The sequence below is a fragment of the Rhamphochromis longiceps genome, linkage group LG15 (genome assembly GCF_057381845.1).
Source record: "Rhamphochromis longiceps isolate RC_006_pf linkage group LG15, R_longiceps_female_GT1.1, whole genome shotgun sequence".
Lineage (NCBI taxonomy): Eukaryota > Metazoa > Chordata > Actinopteri > Cichliformes > Cichlidae > Rhamphochromis > Rhamphochromis longiceps.
The window spans coordinates 3,742,012-3,753,866 of NC_140571.1; the positions used below are offsets into that span (position 1 = coordinate 3,742,012).

The following is an 11,855-nucleotide window of genomic DNA, read 5'->3' on the forward strand; positions in this document are numbered from 1 at the left end:
CTGAGATGTCCTTAGACAAAATCAATTCCAGTCATCTTCGGAAAAAAGGGTTCAGCGAAAGAAAGCATCATCAAAGCAAAGGGAAATTTACCAGAAGATAAACGACTATTGTCTGATTATTCGACCTGTGACCCTGTATTTTCCACATACACTCAGAAACGTTGCCTGTTATTCCAGGACGAGGACTTCTCTTCCCCAAGCTGAGACTCTGATGACGCCAGCCTTATAGCGCCTAACTCGAGTCCTAAACAGAGTCTCATCAACTGCTGGGTCCCACAGGGAGCATCAATCACATTGTGAAACACTGTCCTTCAAACACAATCTATTCTGCGGTGTTGCATTATGGCAAAGCTGAGAATGTGAACGTCACACACTTATAAAAAAAATCTCTCTCTGGCAACGGGGCTGCTGGGATGTGGTTTCGAACTGACAATTAAATTGTCCGCTCGGAATACGCTGTCACTCTGGAAACACGAGATTTACGGCGAATAATTTTGAGAGAACTGATCAGCTTAAATATTTGAACCGGATTTTATGGCACCATAGATCACCCTGATACACTCTTGCATCCTCAAGAGGCTTAAAACTGTCCCCAGTAGTTGCAGAACTCATTTACAGGCAATTAAAGAAGCTCCTCTCACTCAGATACGTTTTATGGAAGCCTATCACAAATGAAACCCTGTTTTTGCACTGCTCCTACTAAGAAGGCAAACGTATACATTCACATCGAATATCTACAAAACACAGGGCCTTATCATAAGGCTCCTCGAAGCATACTTCAGGTTACACAAACCAACTTGCAGAAGGAAAGAAAACCTTAGAATCATAAAAGTGATACACAGGGTTAGAAGCTGTAAACATTAAGCCTGTGTTTACATTGCAAGGGATTCTTTTTCATCAGTAATAGCCTCACACTGTGAGCCTGATGATTGGGTAATATTTATTATGAGCCCTTAGGGTGTGCTTCCCTTTCAGCCTCTCTTATGTCTATAAAACCTTTTACCCTTAGCTCAACTGTAGCACAGACAAGCTCCCATTAGAACCTGATTGTATATGGGCTTTAAAGTGTGCTTCTATAATGCCTTTAGTGTGCATAGGTCATGTGCACATGTGCTCATGTGCATGTGTGTGTACCTTATGCGTGCATGTGTGTAGCAGTAAACGGGCTGGCTCGGAGACTCTGGTTAACCAGACTATAATTTGGAGGCCCAGTGAAGACTCCCAGCAGCCTCTCACTGTTTGTTTACCAGAGAGACCAACTCTACTGTTTCTGCTGCATCTGCAGGGTCCTGCAGGAAAAGGGCGTATCTGTCTGGTGGTGTGTGCATAAAAAAAGTGTGGAGGTGTAATTCTGTGCGTAATGAAGAATTCATGTGAAAGTGACAAGAATAGGTCCGTGAACAGGTCGTGTGTGAGCGTTATAAATGCTATGTGAATGATCAGTTTCCTCAAAATTCCCACTGTGCTTATTTTTCAAAGAACCAGGGCCCCGACTAAGCTGAAGAACTTTCAACAACCCTCCCTGTCCTTTCTTCCTCGTGCATCTTAAAGCTACAGTAAATCAATGCAAGAATATACATTCACTACTCCTTCTATTCTGAAATGGCAGCTTTGTCATAAATAAGAAAACAAAAAAAGAGCCAAACTTTGCTAAAAAAGCACCCTTGCATTAAAAAGGGTTTGTCAGCAAAAAATGACTGCTATTTTTGTTTGTGCTGAGGGTAATTCTCCTGAGACTAAACTGCTCGCTTTGTGTCCCATTTGGGCTTTTTTCACCCCCACCAACCCTCCTCCAAAGCAGGAACAAAAAGAAAACAATGCAATTCAAAAGACCAGAGCTCCCAGCCTGTCATTTAGCTGTAACTTTGAATTGTCTTTGCTCCCTGTGTGAGCTGTTTTCTTTCACACGCATGCACACACACACACACACACACACTCTAATATCACTCTAATAAAATATTCCAGCTCCTCTGGGATCCTCCTTTGCTCGTTCAGCATCAGGAGAAGTGAAGTGGAAAAGGCCTGTTATTGGTCTGTTTCCTTTGGGGAAAGACACCAAACGGGCTGAACAGAGCAACAGCTGAAGGAAAACTTTTAACTGCGACAACAAAATGAACTACAGACGACTGTAAGGGAGCAGCTGTCTGGGTGAGTGACAGGATTCGAGCCTGCTCCGGTGAGGATCAGACACCATGTATGTATATAGACTTTGATCAGACGCCGCTGCTTGTCGGAGCGCCGTGATCGGATTGAATGTGTGTAAACTGGAACAGCTCAGGGATCAACGTAAACACAGCAGCTATGTTCTCAAAAAGATGTCACAGGAAAGTCCTTTGAAACAACCTGAAATGTAACGTAGGGGATTTCTGCACTGCTGTTCCAGCAGAAATTGTTCGAAACTTTCCCACCTTTGCTTTTTTTCCACAAGCAAGAGTCACGCAGACTTTAGAAAGTCTGAGAAACTATAAGACAGAAAACCTGAGTAATTCCACTTTATCATTTTTAGCATTTATGAGACAAAGATTAAAATGTAATAAGTGATCATACACTTATGATATATGATTATGAGATCTTGCACTTAGTAATAAATATCATTAGACAGAGACTTGGATCTGAGACTTAATTTATTTCTCTTATCTCTTACTTCTAAATACAACTTACAAACTCTGTGAATTGCTGAATGCCCAGCTGAAATGTAGTAATTATACATGATTTTGGTTTGGACCTTTAAATCATTTAATTATTTATAAATCAAATATATACACACCGCGTACTTCTACACAGGTCATCGCTGTTCCAAGGGGAAAACTGGTAATTGTGGAAAAAAAAAAAAGTCACTTTTTGTCACTTGTAACCAGAACAAAAATTAAACAATTTGCAATCTCGATCTCATGCACAAAACAAGCGACGCCAGTGAGTTTCTAGCAACAGCCACCTGGTAACATCGATTTCGAACGCCACGCTCGCTGCTCCTTGTGCAAGTTCGTGTACTGATGTAACTAAACGCTGTGGAAACTCTTTGAAAACTGGTTCGTTTAACGGAGGTGGAACCCGTGGGTTTTAACTTGGTAATCAGCATATATTAGCAGAATGCGGAAAAAAAATATTGGCAAAATTCAGTATTGTAACGTCTTAATCAGGCATTAAACTGACTTTAAATGTAAATGTATTTATAAAAACTTTAATCCAATTGGAGCTTTTTGGTTTAAAAGCAGGTGTATATATATTTTGGCTTCATTTGTTCTAGTCAGTTGAGGACACTCTCGCGAGCGCCCTCTAACTACGGTCAGTTTCTGCATAATGGCGCTGACGCTCCATGAGTACTGAAAGCAGTCGGTTGCGATGCGGCGACCAAAGAATCGAACGTGAAGCGACTTTGGGCGAAAAACCCCCCACAGGTGCTGGAAGGTGGGCAGGACCCAAGCTAAACTTTTCTCAACTTCCAGGTGACTACCAGTAAAAGTGAAGAATACCATTGAATAACATATACATATACATTAAACGGTCACCTAGGCAACTGCCGCCTGCAATGTCCACGAGCGACCAGTCATCAGTTTCAAAGCGATGTGTGACGAGCAAATAGCTTCCAACGTGCACGCAGATTAACAGGAAGTGAACAGGTACTTCATAGGTTGCCTTAGGCGTAAGTATATTATCTATACTACACTCCTAATAAATCCTAGCAGTGGGGGTGGGGGAGCTGAGGAGTATTTTTTTTCCTCTCTTTCTCTCTGGAGGCCACTTTACAAATGAGAGCTACCTTTTTCTAGCTTCCCTCGTCTCCCCCCGGGGACTTGTCAATATCAGCTACACACACTACTCGAAGTTCAAAGGCTTGCAGCCCACTGCACACACCTACACACACTCTCCGGGCCTCCTTTTGTGTCTCGGGGGGATATTTAATTTCAGTGTCTCTGCACACATCTGAATAAGTCTCCATGCCAGCTTGTGTGTGCCACAGGTGGTACGGTGCTGGTGACTCTGATTACTGTGGTGACCAAAGCATCGCCGCCCATCACGTTTGTCATCAACCTTTTCCTGAAAGCGTGGGTGGGAGGGGAAGGATAAAGGGACGACTTAAGGAGAAGCAGAAGGAGGAAGGGATGAAGGTAAATGAGGGTAAATAGCCGCCCCCACAGTGCCATATGGGAGGTGGTTTGTACGAGTCAATTTTGTACTTGCCTCTTGAGTGCAAACTGATCCTTCCTTTTGTATCATATCCCAGTCTCATTTACTCTTTTTCTTCCTCCGAATGTCTTCTTCTTTCTCTCTAATTTTCTCACTTTTTACTCCCTTCTGAAACGTGAAAGAGTAAACATTTGACCCTTCTCTTCCACGCACAGGCACCGAGAGTTGTCAGGCCACCTTAAAAGCCTCGCGTGGGCGTCGCTGAGTGGGTGGGCTCTCTGATTTTCAGGTGTATTTGATCTGTTGTATTCACACCTCAGCACTGGCAGAGGGGGCCCACTGTGTGGGCAGGTAATTTGAGCAAATTAGGAGATGGGGCCTGTGCACTATTAATGACACCCTTATACCCTCCAATGCACGTCCGTCTATTGTTCCCTCCTCTGCACACCTTTCTTTTCTTCCGCTCCAAGTCCCCCGGTCCCATCTGCGCCTCCAGCTCAACGCCCACCCTCAGTCCCTCTAAAGTCCCACTGTGTGGAATGCACACACACGGTGCACATGGGGGCGGCAGAAGGGGGGGATTGGTTCCAGGTGCCAGTTTGAGCGAGAGCATTAATCAAGCAGACAGATCCTCCTGTCACACACACACCTTTAATGTGCACGCACAATAGAAACTACAAAACCCACCTGCCATTATTCAGCGACTTTGCTACATGCCAAACGTCTGTTTAAGTTACCAAATTTGTCCCTAAATGTTTTTTATAAGAGTGCTATGCGATAAAAGGAAAATACTTGAGAGAAAGTCAGCGCTGATACTGATGTCTGGACACGTTGTAACAAGGTGCTCCACTGATGTCAGCTCAGCCCTCTTTGATGCTCCTTTGCTCATCTTCTTCACCTTCTCCTCAAAAACTGAGCACAATCCCGACTGTCTGTGTTGACACTCCTACGCGTTAGAGGTTACACCAACTAAATAATCAGAATTGCTTCAGTGCATTAGTGCTGGAAAGTAAGGTTATATATTTAGGAGTCTGGCCTGAGTCGGAGGGGATACCGCATTCCTTTAAGATTAAACTAACAAGCCAAAAAACCTGCCCTTTTCTCCGGCACGGGGAAGAACAGGTAAGGCCTTGTGTAGATGCTGTGGCCACGCTCTCACTCACATCGTTACACGCTGAACCCAAACATCCAGGAGGCTCAACACTCCATATTTCCCCGTTATAGAAACACGGGAGTGTGGAAGCAAGGCCGCCTCGGCCTATTTGAAAGGGGGGCAACGGGGGAAACGCTGCTATTCAAGCCTTTCCTGTGGTTTGCCATATCAGCTCCGCTTTAAGTCATCTTCTGACTTAAACAACTAAAATAAAACATAAATGCCAAGAAGAAAAAAAATGGAGGATGTGAAAAGAAAGAGCAGACTGCTTTATAATACTGGTGTTATGTTTCATTAGGGTGAAGCCGTTCCAAGATAGACCAAATTTTCAAAGTGTTAGGTAGTTACTTCCTCTCTGAGGGCTTATATCGGATAACGGTAATTCACCCAGCTTGATGCTATTGAAATGGATGAGTGGCTGCAGGATCTTGTTAAGTGTGAAAATAGCACAGCGACGCTTTAAAAGCTTCACTGGTTAACGCAATGGCATTAAGCTACCCAGTAATTATGGTGCATTTAAAAATCATAGCTATGTGCAGAATGAGTTTGCAACGCTATCCAAAAATACGCACCAATTTGGCTCTCATCTCGCCAAAACGCCAACGGGATATTGAACATTTGCACTGATTTATAGCAAGCGAGGCGTTAGCACTTTTTTTAAGCAAGCGTTCAAATGTTTATTGGCCCTTTAAGGAGATTGTTTTTGAGTCTAATGTCAATGCTTTGAATAGGCAGAACCCTACGATAAGCACTCAGCTGGCAGGTTACCTTATCATAATAGTGTAATTAGCCCCAGAGCGACTGAATATTAGGACAGAACAAGAGATAATATACAGTGCACTGTGAGTATTTACACTGAGTTCTACATTTGTTGTTGCAGTCTGCATATTACAGAGATGAGAGTAATCTCCCTCATTTCACTGCTTTATTTTGAAAGTAGTGAAGCAGACATTGTACCACATCGAGATCACAAAGCACAGCGATTCACAGCAAAGACACCGCATTTATAATTTCAGAAAGCAGCAGAGGCTTTCTCAACGTTCGTTCCCCTTTAGTAAAGTATATCAACCCTTTATTATTTTTTAAAATGACAGAAAACTCTCCACAACTTTCACATCACACTCGATTTTCAGACCGTAAAAATCACAGCTTACGTTATTCCCACGACGCTTTCATTTAGACTTTAATAACAGCCTAAAGTCTATTTTTGGGCACAATCAGCCTCACATTCACAGTACATTTGAGAGAATTACACACCAATTAATCTATCTTTGATTAAACCCCGATCACATTAACACTCCCTGATTACCCCGAGGAATCATGTAGGCTAATGTAAACCATCAGCACTAATAATAGCTGGCGCAGCTCGCAAACACAAACAGCGCTATTTTACTCCATCAATATGACCCTGCTGGGATTAAATAGCATGTTTGCCTCAGAGGTACAATTAAGCGATGCTAAATAGAGTTCCTTTGAGCCTGGAGTTAAGGGAAGAGTCTCCGCTGCACAGTAGCAGCCAGTGAAGCCCTCACATCGTCCTCCCCCCACTCCCCCGACCCATCCCCCGGCATTTTCAAATTACCTATTGATGAGTGGGCTTCACGTCTCTCCACGGGTGGATGAGGGGGTGGGAGGGGTGAGGCGAACGGGTGGGAGGTGGTGGTGGTGGTGCGGTGGGATGTCTGGTTCACTTTTAAGACGTCTCCAAGAAGCAGGCCTGTGGTTAGATCTAAGGCAACACTTATGCAACAGAAGCTCCCTTTCTCAAATACATATATACGGTTTCCCTGCAAATTATCTGAGATTTTCTTCGGGGGGGAAAGTTTTCCGCCTGGAGTTTTCAGATATTTACCCACATCGTCCCCGCTTTCTTTCTTTTGATGTTGTTGATTCGGGTCCGTCTGTGTGTAAGCACTCCTTTTTCCCCCCCCTCTCGACTGCGACTGCACGGCTTTGCCGAACGATAATTGCTCCCATGACTTAATTGTCTATATGTAATTAAGTTTGTAATAGAGAAAAGAGGCACTTAAATGTTCCCCGGAGAGGCACGGTGGCTGAGTGGGTGCCACACATGTTGAAGATTATTCTGCCCTCTCCATCTGATCTGCCAGTATGAGGAGTTATAAAAAAAATGTATTCAAAGCAATTAAATTAAAATTGCCTCATGTAAATGCCAAGACAAATTTTAATGAGCCCCCTCTACTTTAATTTGGAATATTTGCCCGTTCCCTCAAGTCAGCTCAATTTATCGCTGCACGGGAATGTAGGCTCGACTCTAAATTAAAAATGTCCTTAATGAACACAAATATACAGACGGATGGAGTAATGTGGCTTTCTAACTACAAAAACAGTATTTTGTGCTCTCGGCAAACCGGCTGACGCTGGGCAAAATGATCCAGGAGAAACACGGGAGCGGGGGGACTTGAAGAAAATATGTAAAATCAACAAAAGTCAACGCTCCAGCTCTCTTTATATCCACTTCATGCATTTTAAGTTCACAGGAACTGATAAGGATGCTTACAGATGTAAATATTTATGCCACAAAATCCACGTTTTACGTTCTTATGCAAGTCAAATGAGTTCAACGTTACTTTTTCCCCTTCCTTTTTTTGTTTGGCTAAAGCAAAAAAATATCCAGGGTGCCATTCCTAATTTTTTGCCAGTTCAGATGCAGCACAGTACACTACATTTATTTATTCAGAATTATAAATACAACAGAAAGAACTGGTGGTCTTGCAAAATCACACCGTGCCGTCAGGGGGGCTTTTTGTGGTTGCACTGACAGATTTACTACCCAGATGTTCATAAACAGGGGCAAAGTCAATGAGGCGTGGCACGGCATCAATCAGCAAACCTTGATGTCTGAGAACTGATCAGGGATTATCATCCTTATGGGGTGTCTTCTCTACCTGAGCATCTGCACACATCTGCTCTTCTCTCTTCACCGTCTGCCTCTCCCACGGCGTGCTTTCAATTTCCTGCACTGCTGCTCCTCTCCTCTCCTTCTCCTGCGCTCCGACCCCCTCCACCGCCCTCCCCCCCCGAGACACGGCGAAAGGTCAGGAGGTTAACATGGTAATAGGTGGTGGTGATTGGTAGAAGACGCTCACTCTCTCCCAGCTTTCAGAGTGTATTAGGAGCCACCCTGCTTCTGTGCGGAGCGGGAGCCCAGAAGAACAGCTGTGTCTGACCACCGAGCGACTTCTTAAAAACATCTTTTAAACATTTGATTTGGACAAGATGAGCGGGAGGCTATGGACCGGAGCAGGAGGCAGGAGGGCGGCGGGTTGGGGGGGGGGAGAGGAGGAGGTCGTCTATTAAGCTGAGCCTGTCTATTTCTTGTGTCGCAAGGGAAGGAAAATGTTTGTTTAAATTTGAAAATTCATCTTGTAAACCATTTATTTTGCTGATTGAATTAGACTGTGTAAAGAAGCTGTCACAGTACAATGGAGCAAACCCAAAACACAGGCTGCAGCCTGGAGAACGCAAGCTGGCCTTCACAGGTAGTTGAAAATCATTAGGTTGTCACTGCTACCGTTCACAGGTTTTTGGATTTGTTTTGCTTCTACTTCCATATAGATCCACTTCAGGAAGGAGGCACAATCTTGTATTTATTTGGAAGATATGATATTAAGAATATATATTATTAGATATTAGATCATCACATTAAGAATAACGTAATTATTTCTTTGGTTGTAAAAGTGCAAATTAAGAGCTTCTTACACACACGAAAGACATTTCATCTTTTTATCCGTTTGTGTAGAAGTAAATAAAGTCAAACACAATCACTGTGATACGTTTACATTAATCATTACAGACTTAAGCACCGAATTCATAGAAAGGAAGTCAGCATGGATCAACTTCGTGTTCAATCTGGATTTATGTCTGTCGAGTAAATGCTCCCTGGAGCCTGCAGAAATCGACACCGATTAATTAACGACAGCAGCGCAACTAAACAATTTCAGGAAGCGATTACAGATCTTTCTTGGCAAACTAATCAATACTTCTTCTCTATGCGCAAGCACAGGCGCCCAACACACACAGCCCAGTAATCCCCCCACATCTTGTTCCAATGCTCCACTGTAAACTCCCTTGTGCAGCGTCTGTTTACGTCTGTCAAAAATATCACCCGTGCCTTTGTTTTTGGTTCCGCAATGGCATCGCTTTGTAAATCTAAGGGTATGTTGCACAAACATATCATCTCCCTCTTTGGAAAATATTTATAAACATCACATAGAATAAATACTGGAATCTCTATGGGCAGATTTTCTTTTCTTGTTGGTTTTTTTTTGGGTGCACAAAGAAAAAAGAGAAAAAGCCTTGATGATAGTTGGGTGTTTTGTCCGCCACAAAAGCTTGGACCTTGACAGCGGGGTCCTCCATGACCTCAGCTGATCCCCTCCACTCGTCTGGACCCAAAACATCAGACCAGTTCCAACATCTTCGCCCGCTTTCCTCGAACCCCATTAATTCCACCACCCAAGCCTCACCACCTGACCCCAAGTCCTTCCTGTGACCCGAGCCCCCCAACCCAATCCAGACACAACAGGGAGCAGGAAAGTGGTACTCACCCCAGAAGAAGTTTTGCTGACATGGTGTCACTGTGCTGAAAAGGCTGTTAGATGCCATAGCTGCCTCTGGTTGCAGCAAGCCCCACTTTTGTTCTTCTGTGGTTTCCTTGACCCTTGACACGTCCTAAACCAAGAGCACGCAGCATGTCATGAAGAAAAAAAAATGGAAAAGCCATCCACAAGACATGCTTTTACGTATCAACTATTTGGATGACCACAAGTAACAACCAGGTCTGGTTTTATAGAGGAAAAAAAAAATTGCAGAGACAAATATCGCCTTTGCGGATAGATCAGATGGTGTCGGACTTGCTTGCTTGGCGAGTGTGGTTGGAACGTACTTACTCGCTTAGCGCCGTCCTTGTGACTGGTGCTGGCCCGCGACGATTAACCATTTACACTCCAGGTTGCCCTCAAACACCAACCCCGAGCCGCACGTCTGTGGTTCTGTGGTTGTTTGGGAGGCGAGCAGAGCCCTCACACAACCCAAAAGGCACCAGCTTTAAAACTCGTCTCTTTCCTGCCCTCCATGTGCCGTCACTGGAGAGCCTGGGTCACATGCCCTCTGACGTCATCACGGCACAGCAGTTGAGTTGGGACAGCCTACCGTTGTGGCTTTCTTCCCTCTCCTCTCCTTGGACTTTTTTTTCCTCTACTCTCTGGCTCCCCTCCTCTCTTGCGCGTGGTTCGGCAGCATTTCCAGGCTCTCTGGGGATCGGGGTCTGACGCTCCCATGAGTCAGGAGGCTTCAGTGGGGGCAGCTTGTTCAACCGCCCATGCCTCCTCAGCATATGGGGAGCAGTGCTCTCTCTTGGGTTGGTCTCCCTTCACTCTTTCATCCCCCTCCCTCCTCACTCTCTCTCCTCAAACTCTCTCTCTCCCTGACACTGCTGCTCCTTCCCTCAACTCCTTTAGCAGGCTGCCGTGCTGCTCCTGTCTGCCTCTGAGCAGGGAGAGCTCAGCTTGGTAAGATTTGAGGGTGTGAGTGAGGAGTGAATGGCTGGCTGGCTGGTGGTGGTGTGAGACTGGGTGTGTACGCGCGTGTGTTTGTCTGCAACAGAAAGAATTGGGGAAGAGAGGAAAAAGCTGGACGAGCGCATGTGTGTGAAGGGAAAGCGGAGGTGGTGTGACGCTCTGCTTATTTACCGAGGAGCGTTTCTGAAGAGTCGTCTCGGTGCAGCCTGAATTTGTTCTTTCTCACTCCTTGCACGTTGCTGTGTCACAAACAGTAGTTATGTCACCGCGTTATTACCGTAATAGCCGTGTTTGTGCATGTGCATGTATGCATCCAAGCTTATACTGAGCTTTCATTGGCTCTCACTGAAGCAGCAGTCAGGGGGGCGATTCCCGTAAGAGGCCATAGATCATGGCCACCTGTCTTTTCTGTAAAAGAGATGTCTTCTAACAGGAGACACACACATACTATCACCCTGCCAAGAACGGCCTGCCAACCTGTAGCGCAGAGCAGGCAGGTCTCGACAATTAACAGTGAATCATCACACGCTCCCCACACACACACACACACACACACACACCGATTCCCACACCCTCGCACATCTCAGCACGGTTTGTCTTTTGATCCCTGATCACAGGTGTTTGTTACAACACATCACAAAAACGCAGACGGGGTGTTAGAGGAGAAGCAGAGGAATGTGTGGAATGAAGCTGGCAGTTCAGTCAGGTTGAAAGTGTTAACAGTATCTTAATCATTCTTTCATTTGCCAGCAGGCATGTGTGACTAAGCAGCAAAGAGTCGAGCAGCTCCTCAGCCTTTTGTCTTTCTGTCTTAGGAGTTGTTTTTGCCAGTTGAAACGTTCTCCCTTTAATTAGCCGTTAGAATAAACCTATCAAATGCTTATAATTTATGAGATGATAGCCATTCATGTAGGTAATTTTGCTTTTATGTGACAGTTTCTTTTAATATTCTACCTAGGCATTGTTACCTGTGCCAATACACACTGGAGAACAGTCAACTTTTATTTATGTGGCTCACCACATTCATTCAT

General features: G+C 44.6%; 1 protein-coding gene across 3 annotated transcripts in view; it reads right to left on the reverse strand.

The window, feature by feature from the left end:
• The window catches only part of runx2b (RUNX family transcription factor 2b), a 41,151-nt gene extending 29,966 nt beyond the window's left edge, over window positions 1–11,185 (reverse strand). For all 3 annotated transcript variants that reach the window (XM_085382171.1, XM_085382173.1, XM_085382170.1), the window contains exons 1-2: window positions 10,195–11,185; window positions 9,853–9,976 (exon numbers count right to left, since the gene is read on the reverse strand). In XM_085382171.1, the coding sequence (XP_085238297.1) occupies window positions 9,853–9,910 (58 nt within the window). In that variant the 5' untranslated portion in view covers window positions 9,911–9,976; window positions 10,195–11,185. The remainder of the gene's footprint in view (window positions 1–9,852; window positions 9,977–10,194) is intronic.
• Between the last annotated feature and the right edge of the window lie 670 nt (window positions 11,186–11,855).